Source organism: Myotis brandtii, unplaced genomic scaffold, assembly GCF_000412655.1.
Source record: "Myotis brandtii unplaced genomic scaffold, ASM41265v1 scaffold304, whole genome shotgun sequence".
Lineage (NCBI taxonomy): Eukaryota > Metazoa > Chordata > Mammalia > Chiroptera > Vespertilionidae > Myotis > Myotis brandtii.
Window position 1 is genome coordinate 461,646 of NW_005361607.1, and position 22,426 is coordinate 484,071.

The 22,426-nt window shown below is 38.9% G+C and overlaps 1 protein-coding gene across 1 annotated transcript in view; it reads right to left on the reverse strand.

The window, feature by feature from the left end:
- Positions 1-10,828: 10,828 nt before the first annotated feature.
- Positions 10,829-22,426, reverse strand: part of HOOK1 (hook microtubule-tethering protein 1) — a 59,048-nt gene continuing 47,450 nt past the window's right edge. The window contains exons 20-22 of the mRNA XM_005869854.2: positions 19,683-19,784; positions 17,098-17,166; positions 10,829-13,686 (exon numbers count right to left, since the gene is read on the reverse strand). Coding sequence (XP_005869916.2) covers positions 13,516-13,686; positions 17,098-17,166; positions 19,683-19,784 — 342 coding nt within the window. The 3' untranslated portion in view covers positions 10,829-13,515. The remainder of the gene's footprint in view (positions 13,687-17,097; positions 17,167-19,682; positions 19,785-22,426) is intronic.

The window sequence follows — 22,426 nt, forward strand, 5'->3', positions numbered from 1 at the left end:
GTTCTTAGCTCACTGTTCCATTTCCCAGCTGGCTTTCTGGAATGGGGCCACTTATTCCATTTCCCCATGCTTATTTCTTAAGAACAGGCTAATGTTCCTAGATGGGTATTTTCTACTATTTGGGTCACACTGTGTTTTTGTGCATGCACCATGAGCTATCTGTTCTGCTCTGAAAATCTAACAACCTTTCCCTCTTACTTCTGAAACAGATACTAAGCAAGAATAAAGGGTCAAATGCAAAGGCTCACTTTCCAGGGCTGGCACTGAATCGTGACGGTGCCTAGTACAACTGTCAAGGTCAGAAAAAAAAGGCTTCTCTTCACCCCAATACATCAAGGGTCCAAAGATAACACATAAAACAACATTAAAAGACTCAGTGCAGGGGGTTGGGTAGCATGGGGAGTCAGATAAACTGGGGTTAGGGCTCTGAAGCTACGCTGGCCTGAATTCAATCCAGGTATTCTCATTTATTAATTTTTGCTTGCACATTAAACAGGACACTTTACTTTTCTGAACCCATTTCCCAGTCTTCAAAATAGAATTAATAATATCTGTGTGGTTGATGATGAGATTGGTCAAAAGAGCCACTATCCCTCTCTGGTGGCCTTTCTCTGTGGTGTTCCTCCTCGTGGGATGATTACACATAATCACCCTGATATATGCAGGAAGGCATGTCATTTGTTTGGCCAATAAATGAGAGCACAAGTTCCATGAGTCTCTTCTCAGTGCTTAAGAGTGAGCTAGTAGTTCATGTTTCCATTTCCTTTGCCATGAAACTAGCAATGTCCTAGATAAGGGCCTGTCAGCCTACATCCAGGTGTCAAAGACATAGAGCAGAGCCATAGCTGATTCAAAATGGATATGCGATGTGAGAAATGAACCTATTTTATTGAGAGCCACTAAAATTTTGAGACTGTTAGTTACTATAGCATAACTTATCCTACATTGTCTGATAAACCTGTGAGGCCAAAACAGAAGGGGGAAATATACCTTCAGGGTGGGGGTCCCCACTGGGGTGCCTGGCCAGCCTGGATGAGGGGATGATGGCTGTTTGCAGCTGGTCACACCCCCTTCAGGGTGGGGGTCCCCACTGGGGTGCCTGGCCAGCCTGGATGAGGGGATGATGGCTGTTTGCAGCTGGTCACACCCCCTTCAGGGTGGGGGTCCCCACTGGGGTGCCTGGCCAGCCTGGATGAGGGGATGATGGCTGTTTGCAGCTGGTCACACCCCCTTCAGGGTGGGGGTCCCCACTGGGGTGCCTGGCCAGCCTGGATGAGGGGATGATGGCTGTTTGCAGCTGGTCACACCCCCTTCAGGGTGGGGGTCCCCACTGGGGTGCCTGGCCAGCCTGGATGAGGGGATGATGGCTGTTTGCAGCTGGTCACACCCCCTTCAGGGTGGGGGTCCCCACTGGGGTGCCTGGCCAGCCTGGATGAGGGGATGATGGCTGTTTGCAGCTGGTCACACCCCCTTCAGGGTGGGGGTCCCCACTGGGGTGCCTGGCCAGCCTGGATGAGGGGATGATGGCTGTTTGCAGCTGGTCACACCCCCTTCAGGGTGGGGGTCCCCACTGGGGTGCCTGGCCAGCCTGGATGAGGGGATGATGGCTGTTTGCAGCTGGTCACACCCCCTTCAGGGTGGGGGTCCCCACTGGGGTGCCTGGCCAGCCTGGATGAGGGGATGATGGCTGTTTGCAGCTGGTCACACCCCCTTCAGGGTGGGGGTCCCCACTGGGGTGCCTGGCCAGCCTGGATGAGGGGATGATGGCTGTTTGCAGCTGGTCACACCCCCTTCAGGGTGGGGGTCCCCACTGGGGTGCCTGGCCAGCCTGGATGAGGGGATGATGGCTGTTTGCAGCTGGTCACACCCCCTTCAGGGTGGGGGTCCCCACTGGGGTGCCTGGCCAGCCTGGATGAGGGGATGATGGCTGTTTGCAGCTGGTCACACCCCCTTCAGGGTGGGGGTCCCCACTGGGGTGCCTGGCCAGCCTGGATGAGGGGATGATGGCTGTTTGCAGCTGGTCACACCCCCTTCAGGGTGGGGGTCCCCACTGGGGTGCCTGGCCAGCCTGGATGAGGGGATGATGGCTGTTTGCAGCTGGTCACACCCCCTTCAGGGTGGGGGTCCCCACTGGGGTGCCTGGCCAGCCTGGATGAGGGGATGATGGCTGTTTGCAGCTGGTCACACCCCCTTCAGGGTGGGGGTCCCCACTGGGGTGCCTGGCCAGCCTGGATGAGGGGATGATTGCTGTTTGCCGCTGGTCACACCCCCTTCAGGGTGGGGGTCCCCACTGGGGTGCCTGGCCAGTCTGGGTGAGGGGCTGAGGGCTGCTTTCAGGCTGGCGGTTGTTGACTGAAGCTCCCAACTGCTCCTTTTTTTTCTCTTTTTTTATTTTATTCTGGGCCAGCTTTAGCTCTGGCTCTAGCTCTGAGGCTTCGTATCTGGTTTGTTTGCCATTCTATAATCGAAACAATGTATAACTTCAGCTCTGAGATCCCGGCAGGCTGAAAGCTGGTTTCTAGGGTTTTGTTTAGCTTCTTATTTGCAACATAGTACATAGTTGCTTAGAGTTGCAACTCAGAGGCTGGCAAGTGAGGCGGGGAAGTTGGAGTCTGCAGTCACTGAAGCAAGCCTCATGTTCGCTTCCAGCTGCCTGGCTGCCGGCCGCCATCTTGGCTGACAGTTAATTTGCATAAGGATATGCTGATTAGCCAATGGGAAGGGTAGCGGTCGTACGCCAATTACCATGTTTCTCTTTTATTAGTGTAGATCATATATACACTGAGTGGCCAGATTATTATGACCGGTCAGACAGATTATTATGACCACCCCATCAGTACAATGAAGGAATTAGTTATGCAAATAATATTAATAATAAAACCTTGAGAGTATTTGCTTAGGAAGTTTTCAATATTCAGTATTTTTGGAAGTGTCAATGAAGTACTGATGGGTAGTCATAATAATCTGGCCGGTCATAATAATCTGGCCACTCAGTGTATATTTTTATTGATTTCTGCAAGGAAGGAAGAGGCAGAGAGAGAAACATCAGTGATGAGAGAGAATCATTAATTGGCTGCCTTTCGCACGCCCCACACTAGGTATCGAGCCTGCAACCCAGGCATGTGCCCTGACCAGGAATTGAACCATGACCTCCTGGTACATAGGTCAACACTCAACCACTGAGCCCTAGGTTATTATTTCACCATAAACATTCATAAAAAAATGCCATATGCAGCTTATGGTCAGAATAAAAGCCTCAATAAATATAACCGAAATATATATATATATTAAAGAAAGGCATAGTGTACCTGACATATAATAAATTGTAGCTGCAACACTGTTATGGTTATTTCAAACAACACCTCTAGTTATGACACTGGAGAGCTTAATTCTCTACCTTTTTTCCTAGCAATTTGACCTTTTCCTCGTTGGGTTCATAGAGCAGTAAATCCTTCTCCCTACTGACACCTGGACCATTATAGGTTTTTTGGTAGGGCTGCCACATTGTGAAAGCCCAGGAGGCTGTCACTGGTAGTCTAGGTCAGTGGTCAGCAAACCGCGGCTTGTGAGCCACATGCGGCTCTTTGGCCCCTTGAGTGTGGCTCTGCCACAAAATACCACGTGCAGGCGCACACGTACAGTGCAATTGAAACTTCATGGCCCATGCACAGAAGTCGGTTTTCGGCCTGGGCGAGTCTATTTTGAAGAAGTGGCATTAGAAGAAGTGGGGGGTGGACATATGGAGAGGATGAATGAAAGGAGATAGACGAAACAAGTATACAAGACGAGTGTGGATGGGAGAGTTGGAAGGGGTCGACCTCAGCGAACGTACCTCAATCAGATTGAGGACGTTTTTAGCAAAGGCCATCTTAGGAGTACCCTAATTAAGTTAATAACAATGTACCTACCAATATAGTTTAAGTTTAAAAAATTTGGCTCTCAAAAGAAATTTCAATCATTGTACTGTTGATATTTGGCTCTGTTGACTAACGAGTTTGCCGACCACTGGTCTAGGTGAACAGTGCTCTCAGGAGTGGGGACTGTGAACAGCCCTATGTGCGGGCCTGCTCCTTAGTTGAGTGTATGACCATTTTTGGGATCTGAAACCTGCTCACCTCTTCAATCACATCTCTTGCCAAACTACCAATTCTCTACACAGGACAATCTGCATGTCTTTATATAAAGTACTAGAGGCCTGATGCACGAAATTCTTGCAAGAGTGGGCTCTCCTTTACCTGGCTGCTGGCACCGGTTTCCCTCTGGCACCAGGGACCCGGGCTTCCTTCCAGCCACCAGCTTCCAGAAGGACGTCCGGTCTAATTAGCATATTACACTTTTATTATTATAGATGTTTTCTGCAAGAAACGTCTAATCACACCTAGCAGACTCAACTTTGATGTCAACTCCTCAATGACATTTTTCTTGACTCTCCCAGTCAGTTGCTCCCTCCTCCATCCATTCTCTGAGAATGTTAGTCAAAAATTTTAATTTGCTATTGCCATGTAATCTCCCAATTATACTCAGCTTTGCAGAGACAATTGTGCCTTGCTCACACAGGTTCAGTACCTAATGGTTCTGATGCATAATAGATGCTCAGAGAATGTTTGTTGAACCTCTGGGTGGGGAGGAGCCAAGGGACAGAGGCAGAGCAGAAATATTAATGCTTCAGTGTGTCAGAAGTTTCTGTTACTATGCAGCAAGCCATTTACCTCTCACCACCTTAGTTGCATATTCTGGACAATGTGGACTTCTAAGATTGCTCACTAAGACCCCTTCTACTTCTAAAAATCTGACCTGGAGGGAAGAACTTCTCAAAGGGCAAAGTGACCTCCCAAAATTCACTCCTCTGTAAAAACACTGAGAAGACTAGCAAAGTTGTCAAAATCAACATTTCCAGAACTGTGGAGATTAACTGAATTTTTGCAACAATCTGAGCACTTAAGAAAAAAAAAAAGCCGGATCTCAGTAAGAAGTGAGCTCTGTGGCATTTTAAAATAGCCAAAGCAATCCTGAAAAAGAAAATTTAGAACTCATATTTCCTAATTTTAAAACTTACTACAAAGCTATAGTAATCACAATTGTGTGGTACTGGCACAAGGGCAGACATGTAGACCAATGCACCAGACTTGAGTGTTTAGGAATAAAAGCATTCAGGAAAGGTCAGGTGATTTTCAACAAGGGGGCCAAGACAATTCAATGGAGAAAGAATAATCTTTTCAAAAAGCTGTAAAAATTATCTCAAAATACGTAAAAATGATCTCAAAATGGCTCACAGACTAGTATAGGATGTAAACTTATAAAGATCCTAAAAGAAAGCATAGAAGGAAATCTTCCTGACTTTGGTTTTCTTAAATATAACACCAAAAGCACAAGTAAAAAAGAAAAAAATTGATAAACTGGAATTCGTCAAAATTAAAGTCTTTTGTTCTATAAACAAAACTTCGAAAAGAATGAAGGGACAATCCACAGGAGAGTATAAAATTATTTATAAATCACATATCTAATAAGAATTTGGATCCACAATAAATAACAATACAAAAACAGACTAATTAAAAAACTGAAAAATTTGAATAGGCGTTTGTTTAAAGACTAGAGGCCCAGTGAAAAAAATTTGTGCACTTGGGGGAGTGGGTGGGGGGGACGGTCCTCAGCCAGGCCTGCACCCTCTCATAGTCCAAGAGCCCTCAGGGGATGTCTGACTGCTGGCTCAGGCCCACTCCCCCTGGGAAGTGGGCCTAAGCCAGCAGTTGGACCTCCTTAGCGCTGCTGCGGAGGCAGGAGAGATTCCTGCCACTGCCGCTGCGTTCGCCTGCCGTGACCCCACCGATGCACGATTAGAACTGGGGAGGGACGTGGGAGGTTGGCCAGCGGGGAGGGACCGCGGGAGGGCTCCAGGGCATGTCCAGCCCATCTCACTCAGTCCCAATCAGCCAGACCCCAGCAGCAAGCTAACCTACTGGTTGGAGCATCTGCCCCCTGGTGGTCAGTGCACATCATAGCAAGCAGTTGAGCAGCCTTAGCATATCATTAGCATATTATGCTTTGATTTGTTGAATGGCCAATTGGACCAGACACTTAGCATATTAGGCTTTTATTATATAGGATGATATAGATATGAATGAGTAATTAAACATCAAACTATGGTCAACCTCATTAATTATTAGGGAAGTGCCACTCAAAACTACAATGAGATACCACATCACACACTAGGAGAGCTAAAATAATAACTATTTTAGGTGAGTATGTGGACACACTGGAACTCACATTGCCGGTGGAATTGTGAAATGTTGCATGCACTTTAGAAAACAGTCTGGCAATTCCTCAAAATGTTCAACATGGATTTATTATATGACCCAGCAGCTTCATTCGCAAGTATATGAGTTGAACTACTGTAACAAAATACTATAAACTGGGTACGTTATATACAACAAGAATGTTTTCCTCAGCGGGAGGCTGGAGGGCCAAGATGAAGGTGCCCACAGATCTGGTGTGTGGCAAGGGCCCACCTTCTGATTCAGGGCCAGCCCTTCTTGCTGCATCCTCACATGGTGGGAAGGGAAGGGAGATTTTCTCAGGCCTGTTATAAGGGCACTAATCCCATTTATGAGCCTTCATGACTTAATCGCCTCCCAAAGGCCGTATCTCCTAATTACTATCACCTTAGGGGGCAGGATTTCAACGTAAGAATTTTAGAGAGACATAATCAGACCGTGGCGGTATATATCCAAGATAAATGAAACCTATTTCCACACAAAAACGTGGGCATGAATGTTCATAGCAGAATTATTCAGAATAGCCAGAACCCGAAAATCCATCAACTGATGAACAACAAAATGTGGCACAAACATGTAACAAAATATTATTCAGCAATAAAAAGAAATGAAGTACTGATGCATACGACAGAATGAATGAACCTTAAAAACATAATGCTTAAGAGTCTATTCACGAAAGCTCACATTTTGTATGATTCCATGCATATGAAATGTCCAAAATAGGCAGAGAAAGTAGACTAATGGTACCCCGGGCTGGGCGGAGAGGAGAAGCAGAGTAGAGGCTAATGGCTACAGGGTTTCTATTTGAGGTGATAAAATGTTTTTAGAGAATGGTGATGGTTGCACAACTGTGAATATCCTGAAAACTTCTGATTTATACACTTTTTAAACGCGTTTATATGGTATGTGAATTTTATCTCAATGAAGCGCTTATAAAAATATGACTTGTGATAAAACCAAGAAAGAGGCTGAGGGGTAGGTGCTGGTTAGTTGTGGGGCTGAAATAAAATATTGTGATCTGTTCATTTCTTGCCTATGCAGGTGCTCCTTCCATGCACTCCTCCAATTCCTTCAGAGCATCTTGAGACTGATATCTACAGAAAATATTCTGCCCATCACCAGCAAGTCTAGTTCAGCTGGTACATATTTGTTGACTTTGTGGAAGACAGTGTTCCACGTGCCATGGGGAAACAGAGATAAGCTATAATCCCTGACTTCAAGAAACTTAGTCTAGCTCTGGCCGGTTTTCTCAGTGGTTAGAGCAGTGGCCCGTGGACTGAGGGGATCCGGTTCAATTCCTGGTCAAGGGCATGTACCTAGGTTGCAGGTTCATCCCTGTCCCCGGTTGGGGCTTGTGCTAGAGGCAACCAATCGATGTGTCTCTCTCACATTGATGTTTCTCTCTTTCCCCCCTCCTCCCTCCTTTCCCTTTTCCCCTCCTTTATACTCTAAAATAGTCAATGGAAAAAATATCTTTGAGTGAGGATTATAAATAAATAAACTTAGTCTAGGGACAGATGTTTTTAAAAAGTATGTAAGATCAACTAAGGTCACTAAGACAAAGACTTAAAGTTTTAGAAAAATGGATTTCTCACCTTGTTTGAGAAATCATGGAAGCATTTATGGAAGAGGGGAATGTTTAAGCTGAAGCAAGAGGTCTAAAATGTAGCATTTACCAGGTACTGAGAGCAAGTTGCTGCAGCCAGTTGAGCAAAGGATGGAGGGAGCACTTCGCCATCAGAACCATAGCCAGCTGAGAACTCACTGCAGCTCTAACCCTGGGCGTGTCACTGTGCAGGGATATGTCTAAAGCTTCACCTCACTACATGTGTGTGATCCCACATCATGGGGAACTTCCAAGAAACACAGAACGTGTCCATTCAACCTAGGCCTCTGAACAGAGCTGTCCATGAGAACCTTCTGTGATGACAGAAATGTTCTCTAACTGCACTGTCCAATATCGGAGCCATGGCCATGTGTGGCTGTAATGAGGAAATAAAAGTTAATTAAAATTTATGATTAAGTATCTATATGGCTAGCAGCCCCCATATTGGTCAGTGTAGGTCTAGAACCTTGAGTCACTCTTAATGAACCACTCATAACATTATGTGATGTTGAGCCAGTCCAGAAAGTTAAATTTAGAGAACAGTGGTCTTTGGGGATCATGAAGATCTACCTAACATGAGACAGAACTTCACTTTTGTCTCCACCTTTGCATACCTGGCACATTAACTTTACTCTTGTCATTAAACAAACATTTATTGAGCCCCCATTAACACCAAGGTTAAAATTAAACCTTTTCAAAACATAATCCACGAACATGGAGCATCTGCACTTTTCAAAAACTTTCACAACTTATTTTGACAAGCCTGTGCAGATCCTATATAATAAAAGGCTAATATGCACGGCAGAACCAAAGGTCACTATGATGTGCACCGACCACCAGGGGGCAGACGCTCAACACAGGAGCTGACACGCACTGACCATCCGCAGTAGTGCTAGGGATGTCCAAATGATGGCTTAGGCCTGCTCCCCCTGCCCCACCCCCTGGAAAGCAGGCCTAAGCCATCACTCAGACATTCCCCAAGGGCTCCTGGATTGCAAGAGGGCACAAGCCAGGCTGAGGGACAACCTCCCCCCCACCAAGTGCATGAATTTTGTGCACCAGGCCTCTAGTAGGGAAATAAAATAAGATGTCAGAAGAGAGAGACCCCAAAATAAAATAGCTATAAAAAACTGCTTGCTTAGAGAAATATGGACTACAGGTCCGCAACTGATATGGCTAGGTGGTGATTTCAAGGATGCAAGTCCTTTCTTCATTGTTGGTCCACTGTCCTTGATAGTCACCTTCAGACCATGGCATTCTAGAAGGGGAAAGGGCTGGAACAAACATACCCATTCTTCTAATAGGCACACATCACTACTATTCACATTTCTTCAGCCAGAACTTAGTGAAATGACCTAGTTATAAGGGAGTCCAAGAAGTACTTATTTCCCCCCCTAGATGTAAGGTAAATGTAACAAGCTAAAATATGGTGTTCTATTACAAAAAGCCAAACGAGAGAATGGAAATTGAGAGATGAGTAGCAGTCTCTGCCAAAGAAAGCACAGAAATGTTTTGAATTCCACAATAACGCAAAATGCCTAGATTCCAGTGGTGAAACTGGAGATGTAACTGGACAAACCAAAAAATTACTTTTACACATCTACTCATTCACCAAAAAAAACCTCAAACATAGAACAAAATTTAAAAAATTAGCCCTGGCTGGTTTGGCTCAGTAGATAGAGCATCGGCCTGCGGACTGAAGGGTCCCAGGTTCGATTCCGGCCGAGGGCACATGCCTGGTTTGCAGGTTCGATCCCCAATGGGGGGCGTGCAGGAGGAGGCAGCCCAATGATTCTCTCTCATCATTGATGTTTCTATCTCTATCCCTCTCCCTTCCTCTCTAAAATCAAGAAAAATATATTTAAAAAAAATTAAATTAGTGCTATTTATTTTCCTTTTCTGATCTAAATATTTTAAGTCTTATTTAAAGCAAATTAAACATGCACCTATACCTAATAAAAATCAATCATAACCATCACACAGAATCAGAAACTTTATTTACTAAAACACTTTACAACATTATACTGTTATTGGACAATCATTTATTTAAAATATCCTAAATACTTACAAAAATAAATCAAATATTGCTTCTATTTTTCAAGTGTCAAAGTCTTTGCCATGGAAAATAGAAAGGACCTTTTATAAACTAAACATTACAATTAAGCTATATCACGTTTAATAACTGCACACCATTGTCTTTTGCAGTTGTGCTTTAGTGCTTTACAAATTCCCAAAGGACGTTTTCGCAATGTACAGGTTCACAATAAGACTGTATGCATACAACCATATACACTCATTTTACACAGGAATGGTTCTTGTTAAATATACACAGAGAGAACCTAACACGGTAGTATTGGGCCCTATAAGCTACCCCATAGAGTCAGATGTGCCACTATACAGTAACAGGTATAGGTGTACAAACATTATCTAACATTCAAATCAGCACTCCAGTATCCAAGATGATACCTTCATGAGGAATGCCCAGTTTAATGTTTCTAGACAAGAATTTAATTCTTTTCTGTTGTTGTTAAATCTCACCCGAAGATAATTTTTTTCCATTGATTTTTAGAGAAAGTGAAAGGGAGGGGAGGAGGGGGAAGATAATGAGGGGAAAGAGGGAGGGAGGGAGGGAGGGAGGGAGAGAGAGAGAGAGAGAGAGAGAGAAAGAGAAAGAGAAATATCGGCTGGTTGCTTGCCACATGCACCCGAACCTGGACTGGGGATCGAACCTGCAACCCAGGTATGCACCCTTGACAGGGAATCGAACCAAAGACCCTTTGGTGCATGTGCCAGTGCTCTAACCACTTAGAAACACTAGCCAGGGCAAGACATTAATTCTTAATCTATACTAAATCATTAGCTCAACAGCCTTATTTATTAAAAAAAAATACAGTGAACTTAAAATATTTCTCAATACATTAAGTTAATCTCAGGGTAAACATCATTGCCATATGTATACATACTTTTTATTTTAAAAAGAGAAAGTAATATTAATTACACAGCAAATGCTCAAAATAAAGATCATTTCCAAATGGTCTGTAGTTTTACTTTATTATCACTGGGACATTCAACTCATTACCACATAATAAATGCTAAATTTCTCTTCCCTGGTATATGCACTTAAGCATCACTTATAACACAGACATATATAATTCATGGTTTATGAGGAATATTTATAATGCTTTACCACCCACAGGGTGTCAATCTCACTCTATTAACCAGATGTGGAAAACAATCTCACTTCTGATCAATTCCTGAATTTCCATATGATTAATCACAATAATATAGAACTTTAAATTACATTAGTCTTGTATAAATACTTATGTATCAAGCAATTTAAATTCTACTTATAAACTAGAAAAGTAGTAAATCACAAAATTTGCTTTTTCTCTATTAAGATAAAAGAACCTAGCTTATTCATAAATTGCACAAATTACATAGAAATTCCAAGTGTAATCGAAAATTTGTGAGCAATTGAATTGTGAAAATATTAATTTATTGGCATTGATGTTTTACAATAAATTTCAGTAAAAGGGAGTTTGACAATGTTGTTTATTTTCAATTATAAGCAAGTAGTAAATACCAAAGGAGCTCATGTCTTACACTGACCAAAATATTCTAAAATGCCATATATTTAGAAAATTTTAATTGGCATGCTAATACATTTTCATTTCACCAAAAGTCACAGGCACAGAGAGACTATAAGGCTATATGAAGAAGCAAACCAACTATAAAACTGCACTGAAAAAAGACACCAAAATCTAAGAGGTAGTCAACAGAAGTAACCCTGATAAAACAAAATATCCTGACAGATGTGCCCTAATCTAAGAGACCAAAATACAGTATGGAAGCAATTCTTGTATTTTTAGTAATTTAAAAAAAAAATTTACTGGTAGAGAATCAAAAAACAAAGAATCTAAATAAGTAACACTGCAAATGGAACAATATTTATATTTTCAAGGAAAGGCTAAGAATAAACTCTAAACCCAAGGAGGTCTACAGCCTGCAGGCCAAATCTGACCTAACACCAGTCTTTGTAAGTAAAGTTTTATTGAAATACAACCACACCTATTTGGTTTACATACTGTGTATGGCTACTGCTTTCATACTTAAGGGCGGAGCTGATTTACCTGCTACTGATCACATGGCCAACAACACCTAAAGTTACTACTATCTGCCCCTTTACAGAAAAGTGTGCTGACCCCTGCCTGGTCTATGCACAAGCGGATAAGTGTGCAGCTGCTGAAAAATACTGGAAAGATGAACTGTGAATGTCACAACACAAGCTATTCAACTTTAAGGAATGCAAATGCTAGTTTTGCCACAATTCAATTCCTTTTCATATTGAAATAGTCCTGACATTTTCTTCTTTTTACTTTTGGGTCTAACAGCAAGGAGTGTTTCAATGTTATTATAAGAAGAGTTAGCATGGCACTGTCCAGTAGAACCTTCTGCAATGATGGAAATATTTTATATCTGCACTAATTCTGTAGCCATTAGCCAATGTGGATACTGAGCATTTGAACTGTGGCTGGTGCAACCAAAAACTTAATTTTAATTAGCTTAACTAAAATTGCCACATGTGGCTTGTGGCTACAATATTGAACAGCACATATTTTACTCATCTAATTAAAATTCCAACAAGTAACTCTTAAAAAATGAGAAAGTAACACCTTTGAAAATGACGGGCTTTGGGCAAAAACGAACTGAATACCATAAACACAGCCCAAGACAGACTGTTTACTTATTAAACAAAATTAACTTGATTCCAAATTGTTTCATTGCTGCACCATTTCTTCTTAGGAGGCAAAATTATTATAGTATTTTTAGCAGAAATCCTGATAATTTTATGCTTAAAAGTAAAATAATTATTGTTCTTAATTATATTAAAGAGCATGTGGATGTTTCACACAAAGTATCATTTTATACTTTTAGCTTGTTTCCCATCAGAAAGTCACCTCTCATTAAAATCAGTTTATCCATTTACCCTTCCCATTTACACCCTGCCGCATAGAAGCCCTTTTTATAGTAGGTAACAGAAGTATATAACCTCTTCTGAATCTGCAAAACTTCCTATTAGTCACTTTGCTATAGCAAAGTCATTTCAACAATCAAAACTTCCAAATGTCGTATCTTCTACTTCACGGTAAGATATACCCATTCAATGACGGAGTTAGAGGCTACAGATCAAGTCTTGTATATATCAAGTAAAAAACTATAACTCTTGTATAGTTCTACATGTGCCAACCTTAAGGTTATTTTTATATGGACCAAAACAATAAAATGAATATAGATGTATTTTTAAATTACTTATTACTGATTACACATTGCAAATCAACCAAGTTACTGACACAAATGAAAACACTAAACTAAAATATACAAAATCAATTTGAAATTATAATAGTCTCAAAACACAAATGTTTAGATGGGTGCCTAATTACATCTTCTAATTATTCAAATGTGCTCCCTCAGAGAAATAGCTAATTGTAAAATTTGTTTTCAAAGTCAGCCAGCAAACTTAATTCCGTGCCTCTTGAACAGCTGATATCCAGCATCATAAACATCTTTTTCAGTCTGGTAGTTGGTTGAAAGACACAAACTATTTTAAGGGCACTTCTGCTTGTTGTCTTTAGCAGTTTAATCAGAGGTTGCAGCAGGAACTTTAACAGAGAGATTTCTTCGGGAGTTGGTGATGTGCCGCTGCTGTGCTAGGAAAGACCGCGCAGGAGGACATGCAGCAGGGTCTTTGCCAGCCCCGCTGCTGCTCACAAGTCTAGATTCTATCCCCAGTTTCTGGAATGCTAGACTCTGAACAAAAATAAATAAAAAATAAAATGACTACTTAGAGTTAGATTTTAAAGTGCTTTTTACATACATAAAGTTATTTAATCCTCGAAACAATACTACAAAGCTGGTGTTGGCCTCATTTTTTAATTTAAAGAATAAGGGTGCAGAAGTTAATTCAACTATATCTGGTAATGCTAGTAAGAAGAAAACAAGGGCATAAAACCTAGTTTCTCTATGTTAATCCATTAAATATAAAATCATTAAAAACAGCACCTTAAAATAATGCTCTAAAACTAACTTTAATTACAAGAACAATTAAAATAAAAAGGTTCCAAAGCAAAATTTTGCATTTGGGCAATCACTCTACCCACATTGAGCACCCATAACACAATATAAAAGCTTGGGTCAATGGTTACCTAAGTGTAACCCCTGGATTAACATTAGCACCAACGAGAACTTGTTAAAAAATGTAAATTCTACCTATAAATGCTACCCAGACCTAGTGAGTAAGAAGCTCTGTAGGTGAGTCCAATATTTTAACAAAGTCTTCAGATGCATGCTTAAGGAAACTAAGAAAACAAACCCATTCAAAATTGCTTCAAAGGAGTAAAAAAAAAAAAAAAACCCAGGATTAAATTTAACCAAGAATGTAAAATACCTATACTTGGAAAAGTATAAGACACCAAAGAAATAAATTGAAGAAGATACAAATAAGTAGAAGCATATTCCTTGTTCATGAATAGAAAGAATTAACATCATTAAAATGTCCATACTACCCAAAGCAGTCTATAAATTCAATGCAATTTCTATCACGATACCAATGGCATATTGTCACAGAATTATTCCAAAATTTTATATGGAACCACAAAAGATCCCAAATAGCAATATGATCGTGAGAAAAAAGAACAAAGTTGGAGGACTCACACTACCTATCATCAAACTGTACTACAAGGCCACAGTTATCAAAAAAGCATGGTGCCAAGCTGGTGTGGCTCAATGGTTGAATGTCAACCCATGAATCAGGAGGTCATGGTTCGATTACTGGTTAGGGCACATGCCTGGGTGGCGGGCTGCATCCCCAATAGTGGGCTTGCAGGAGGCAGCCAATCGATGATTCTCATCACTGATGTTTCTATCTCTTTCTCCCTCTCCCTTAAATCAATAAAAATATATTTTTAAAAATACTTAAAAAAACAGCATTAATACTGGCATCAAAAACCAGACATATAGATCAATGGAACAGAATAGACAGCCCAGAAATAACCCCATGCCTTTACAACAATTAATTCTTGAACAAAGGAGGCAAAAACATATAATGGGGTAAAGCTAGTGTATTAATAAAAGTGCTGGAAAATTGGACAGATGAATGCAAAAAAAATGAAACCAGACCACCTTCTTACACCAAACACAAGAATAAACTAAAAATGGATTACAGACTTAAATGTTAGGCTCATAAAAATCCTAGAAGAAAACATAGGTAGTAAAATTATGGCCATTTCTCGTAGCAATATTTTTTCTGATATATCTCCTTGGGCAAGGGAAACAAAAGAAAAATGAACAAATAGAACTACATCAAACTAAGACAAAAGAAACCATCCATAAAATAAAAAGACAATCCACTGAATGGGAGAACATAATTGCCAATACATTTGATAAGGGGTTAATATCCAAAATTTATAAAGAACTTATAAACGCAACACCAAATAAAAACAAACAATCCAATTAAACAGCAAAAAGGACATATGGCCAATAGACATATGAAACGATGCTCAAGTTCACTAATCATCAGATAGATGTAAAGTAACACCACAATGAGATATCAGAATGGCTATCATTAATATATCAACAAATAAGGTGGGAATGAAGACTTAGTGCAGCCACTGTGGAAAGCAGTATGGAGATACTTCAAAAAATTTAAAGTGGAACTGCCTTATGACCCAGTGATTCCACTTCTGAAAATTTATCTGGAGAAACCAGAAACACTAATTCGAAAGAATATATACACCCCTGTGTTCACTGTAGTGTTATTTATAATAGCCAAGATTTGGAAGCAACCCAAGTGTCCATCAGCAGATGAGTGGATAAAACAGCTCTGGTACATTTACACAATGGAATACTAGTTGGCTATAAAAAAGAAAATTTTATCCTTGAGATAGCACGTATGGACCTGGAGAATATTATGCTAAGTGAAATAAGCCAGTCAGAGAGAGACAAGTACCGTATGATTTCATTCATATGTGGAATCTAATGAATAAACTGAGATAACAAGCAAAACAGAGACAGACTCATAGATACAAGACTAACAGCTCTGGCATGGGAGCGGCTGGGGGATGGGGGAGGGATTGAACAAAAAAAAAAAAGAAAAAGGACTCATGGACAACAGTGTGGTGATTGCATGGCGAGGAGGTAGTGGAGGTGGAGGAAGGTATGGAAGGATTAATGGTGATGGAAAAAAATAAAATAAAATACATTTTTTAAAATGGCCACAGAACAAAGAAAATAATCCATAGTCCTCTATATTAACCAGCAGGATGATTAACCCATGATGGAAAAGAGTCTGGGAACACTTCACAAGTAATTTCCTTCAAAGCCTTGTTAAATTAAGTCAGATTTTACCAAATAGAGCAGGGAAGGAAAGAAAAGAGAACAAAAGGTTTGAAGGCATGAAAGAAACAAAGCATGTCTGAGGAGGGACTAGTTCTATGTGGTGAAGGACGGGGGAGGGGGGGTCTATAAATTGATATTTTCTCATTTTAAATAAGCAGCATCTACGGTAGGTTGTGCTTGTATTAGTATCTATTCTAGCTGATTAGAATAACCCAAAAGAACCATGAAATTCTACTTTTCTTGAAAACATCCTACATTTCAAATTATTTTATACTATTTTTCTCCTTGTAAGAACAACTACTGAGGAGTAGTCCCTGGATTTTAAAAAAATAACAAATACATTAAAGGACACACTGAGAGGCTTCAGGGAATATTAAAATAAATGCTGATTACTAGAAGCACTTCATGTTGCATTACACAGATATTCACATTTCTAAAGAAACCTTTATGGAACACAAATATAATGTTTTAACTCAAATAATGCAATTTAAAAAATATTTATGGACTGTGGCATGTACACTTCATGTGCTTTAATTAAAGGTGAATGAGTCATGAAATCAATTTACTGATTTTGAAAAAGTAAAAATCAACTAAACACATTAAACTAAAATATATAGTTAATTGGGATTATGACCAACATTTTTTTTAAAAAGAGTATGACAGAAAATACCTGAATGCAATGCACATAGGGTAACTTGTTTACATATATAATATGTGTATAGACTGATCTGTGGTATAAAATATTATTTTCATCAATGTTTCCTGATCAAAATGTTGGATAAACACTGTTCTAAACTTCCAATCATTAGCTGAATTTCAACTCACCTTATTATACCAAGCAGAAACAATTAGTTTTTCTTCATAATCACGAAATTTTGCTACTTTACATTCACTCTGGAAAAAGATATGAAGACTATTAAAATCCCCCAAATAACCCCAAATTACTAAAAATAGTATAACATTTCTTCGTATGCTCATTGAGAGAATTTGATGAATGCATTTTGAGGTATAAAAAACTGTCAAATTATAGACTCAATTATGGAGAAATGCACGTATAACAGCTTTATAAAGGAGTAAGATTGCAACTGGTAAATCTTTATTTCAGAAATTTTACTGGTAAAACAGGTATTAAAAAACCAAAAACAAAGCTCACAAAAACTAGTGATTCTTATGCTACTATCCTTTATACCTAGAAAAAAGTAATAACTGGTTTAGGTAACAAAACAGAGCTGTACCTATTTTGAAAAGTAAAAACTAAGGAGAAGAAGGATGTAATAAAAAATATTCCAGAAAATCCTTTAAATCTCCTATAAAGCTTAGCATGGGTTTTTATCTCTCAGTTCTTAATGACCTGTGTACTAGATTGCCTGTGGTCAATTACAAGCCACCTTAGTGACTGACATCCATTTCTTAATTACTCTAATACAACTACTTGTATTATTTTACTGAGTACCAGATATAGTTGATTCATTAAAAAAAATTATAACCTTAAAACATCTGAATGTTTTCACAGCAAGATGCTGATGATACAAAAAGCATACAGAAAATGAGGGAGGCAAGATGCCTTTCTTCTGGCTCACACCCACTCCAGGCAAACACTCCCCAAGAAAGATGGCAGATAGAATAACCTCTGCTATTTACCTTACTCTTCTTTTTACTTCTTTCAGTGTATAGATAAATACACATAAATTAAAAGCCCAAATGCTGTGACTTAACTGTAGTTTTTCCTCAGAGCCCTAGAGGTAGAGGCACCACTCTGTCATCATACATGTTAGGGAGCTGCATTTCAAGCACCAACAATGCTGTCCATTATCACTGGCTTTTGATGGGAAGTGAATAGTCAGAGCAACTTAGATTTCAGAGACTCAGTCCAAGTCTCGTTACTTGGACCAGAAAGGAAAGGTGATCACTTTTTTTTTTTAATTGATTTTTTTGAGAGAGAGAGAGAAACATTGATGTGAGAGAAAAACATCGAACGGCTGCCTCCTGCACACCCCCTACAAGGGATCAAGCTTTTAATCCAGGCATTGACTGCCCTGACTGGTAATCAAACCAGCAACCTTTAGGTGTTGGGATGACACCTAACTGAGCCACACTGACCAAGGAGAAAAATGATCACTTTAAGTTACCAATAAAGCTGACAACTTGGCTTCTGATTTATGTAATATTTAATGGTGGGAGTACAGAGATATAAGATTCACAGCCTCAATTCACAGCCTCAATTCACAGCCTTCTAGCCTAATTCAAAGAATGATACTGTGGAATGAATTCATGAGTTCACAGTACATGGACAAACTCTGGAGAGAGAATTAAGGGAAGACATCTGAGTTGAATCCTCAAGAATGAATAGCATTTCTGCAGAGAGATACCCGCTAACCGGTGCTTTTTATAATAGCCAATATGGCCTGAACAGGAACTTATAGAAAGTACACATAAGACTGTTGTGTATTCTGAGTATTCAAGTCTTTAAATCTTTAAACAAAATATTTTTACCACAGCCCATATCTACTGGCTCAGAAATAACATGAAGAAAGTTATAAGTGAACATAAAATGTTTCTTTGAAATAAAGCATTCCTAGTTGATTCAAATTATCAATTATGAGAATTTCAAGGTGAGTATATAGAATTCAACAGGGCTCTGCAATTATCCATATGTGATTATGAGGAAGTATACACTGACTTCAAGAATAACATAATATTAAGAATATTATTAAGAATAATAATAGTATTAAGAATAGTAGTTTTGTGAAGCACTTTGCAAAGTAGAACATGCCCAATTATAAAAATCTAAGAATATACAATTCAATACTGACATACTTATACTTCACCCAGTTCATAAAAATAACATAACTACTGATATAAAAATAACTGTAAAATTTAAAAATGTTACTACCACCATAACTTTGCATGGTCAGTAACAGACTGGCACTTTATTCAAGGGTTTCCTGGGATTTTGAAGTACTTCCTTCTCTCAGGAATTCCACCTAGTAAGTTTGTTTGGGTCCCCATGAGGATCAGGGAGAAGAGATAAGATAAATTTGGTGAACTGAATACAGTTCTCTACTTAAAAGGCGAGCTTGGTTTCTTTCTTTCATTTCCTTTTTTTTTCTGAATGAACTCTCATCCACATAATTTTAAAAGGAGCATGATAGTGGAATCTATTAAAAACTCATAAGAGACATCCAGAGACTGGCTGTTAGGAGGGAGGGAGATACAATGCAGCAGGGAGCACAAACTGCAGAGACCAATCTCATGGGCCAGTGAGATGCTCTGCAATGAACACACAGTGCTAAAACAGAGTACTTCTAACTTCTTGTGAGACTTGATAATTAATGGCTAATATATGTCAATAGTTAATTATCAGGATTATACAGAATAATAAGAGGAGAGGTATGAATATGAAGTTTTACCTCCAGAATCTCAATTCTTCTCTCTTTCTCTGCCAACTGCTTTCTAAGCAGCATTATTTCAGCTGATGCTGGATTTAATTTAGGATCTAAAGTTTTTATAACCTGTTTAAAGAAAAAAAAAGTATGTTCACTTTATCTTATAAATTGTTGAAATATAAGAACACAGTCTACAAAATCAGTGTAAGTGGAAAATTACGCAGAAAGTGATCCAGCAACTAACTATAATTTGTCTCATAATTTAATTTGAATTACAAAATAACTTATTCTATAGGTGAGAAAGAGAATAAAAATTCAGCAAAATGAAAAAATCCCCATCTCAAAATCAAATGTCCCTTCTCCAAGGCTCAATAATCAGGGATAGTTATTTTTGGCCGTATCAAACCTTGAGCACTGAAGTCTTGAAGCATATCAGAAATGAGGGAGGTAAGATGCCTTCTACTTTTATATGCCTTAAACATTTTTTAAAATGTTAAAATGAATTCAGTAATTATAGTGAAAATTGCTGATTGTACAAAGTAAGAGTAATACATACAAAAATTCTTAGCAACAATCTTTTTTACTATCTAGTTAAATGTAGTAATTCAATACATAAGATCAATATAATAGATATTGGTGATTATTTTCTGCAAACACTGGGGTGCCAATCATATTAAGTTACTAAAAGTTGAGTAAAACTCAGATGTTTTAGCACAATGTTGTTCTGAGACTTTGCTAAACTATGTATAAATCAATTTAGAAGCATCAGGAATAAATTACAGCAAAAACAAGTTGCCAGTAATAAAGTCACCTGTATATTGTAATTAAAAACCCATTAAAATATTTAAAATTATTTAATGAGTTAGGAAAATATTGTATGTAGTTACAGAGGATAGAAAAAAAGAGTACAAAGGTAATGTGCCTAACAATTTCTGCTGTTCATTCAAAATGATTTACTGAGTGCCGAAAGTGGCAGGCACAGTGACAGATGGGGGTACAGCAAGTTATGAGAGACATGGTGCCTGCCCTCACGGGGTTCACATCATACACACAACATACAGTTTAAATCATAATTTAATTACAAAGAAAAAATCATAATCTGTTAACTCTAGTGATAAAAAGTATGGTTGTGACTTTTCTATATTTCCTGAATTTTCTATAATGGACATATATTACTATTTTAACCTCTCCACCAAATAGTGTAAGAGGGAAAAAAAATCATGTTTACCAAAAAAGTATCATTTTTTTAATGTGAATATTCAATGATGGCAAGAATATGGTATTTTGTCATTGCTCTGTTCAATTAGTTATAGTCCTTTTAGAGTATCATTTAGAAATACAGAAAAAACATCTTATTAAGAAGTTCTTACCCTTTGACCCAATAATTCTATTTCACCCATTAACCTAGGAACAAGGTTATGATAAACCAAAATAAGTCAAAAGCTTTCTGAATAACTATGTTGCCTATAGCCTTATTTCTAGGAACAAAAAAAGAAAAAAGAATGGAAACAAGCTATTTTCAACAATAGGATGACAACTAAATAACTGTGATATATTATACAACTGAATATTATGTCACCATTCTTTTACTTTTGCAAAGTCTGTTCTGTAAGTGTGATGTCTGTCTTGCTTAGTGCTGTACGACCAGGGCTTAGCGTAAGAGACACTCAATAAAAATCAAATTACATTTATATTCCATGAGGAAATTCTTTTAAGTTTAAAAAACACACAAATCATATATGTGTATATTATGGTAAAGAAACATAGAGATAATATCCATTGAAAAATATACAGTGTTAAGGTAGTATTTCAAAGGTTAACAGCAGTTGTATCTGGGAACCTTTCTATACTTTATATTTTTACTAAAGACACTTACACTTCTGAAACAGAGAAACTGAACTGTGGCATGGACTACCTCCTGAGAAGCTGAGTGTGGCTATGTACCTGAGCTCTGCCCACTGAGGCGGGTGAAAGTGGTTTACACTGTTTCCAGGTCTGACCCCATGACCTACTTCCCACACAAGCTATGCTCACTCCCTCATCCACTAGTTGGAGAATGTCAAGTTAACTTGGGAACTGTATGTTGAAGAAGGTGGAGCCTCTCTCGCTTTAAGACTGAATGACTGCATGGAGCAGAGTGCCTCCCCCACTGATGACTAGATTTCATGTAACATCCATCTTGCTAAGCTTTAAGAAGATCTTGCAGTTTATCTGTTGCTGCAGATACTATTTACGCCTTAATGAATATTATATAAAACATTAAAGGGCAGACATTAGCAATATTATAAAACTTCATCACAAAATTCTTTTTTTTTTCATTCAGTAAATTGAAAACAATACATTGACATTTTGTGAGAGAACACTTATAATTGGGAAAATATATGGTATTCATGAAAATAAAAGATTTTATAAGAATATCACTTACAGATATTTAGTAAAGAATATAAATAAAAAGAATAATTAGTGTGGTGAACACTAGAACAGTATATAACTGCCTAAGCTAGACTAAATGCTAAAATACTTTCAAACAAATTTAAAAAGCTAAATTTTCACAAAAGGCAAACATGCCTTCATTTTAAAGCTAACAATGCCGTATATCATAGTGGTCATTTTCTCTAAAGAGGTCACTGCTGTCCATGCTTAACTGTTTCTGTAAGCCATGTGGTTGTTTTACCTGAGGCTGATGAGTGAGAGAGAATGGGAGGACTGACCTGGAACCCACCAGGAGCCTGACGGGCAAGACAGAGAGTGGGGAAGGAAGTGACGTG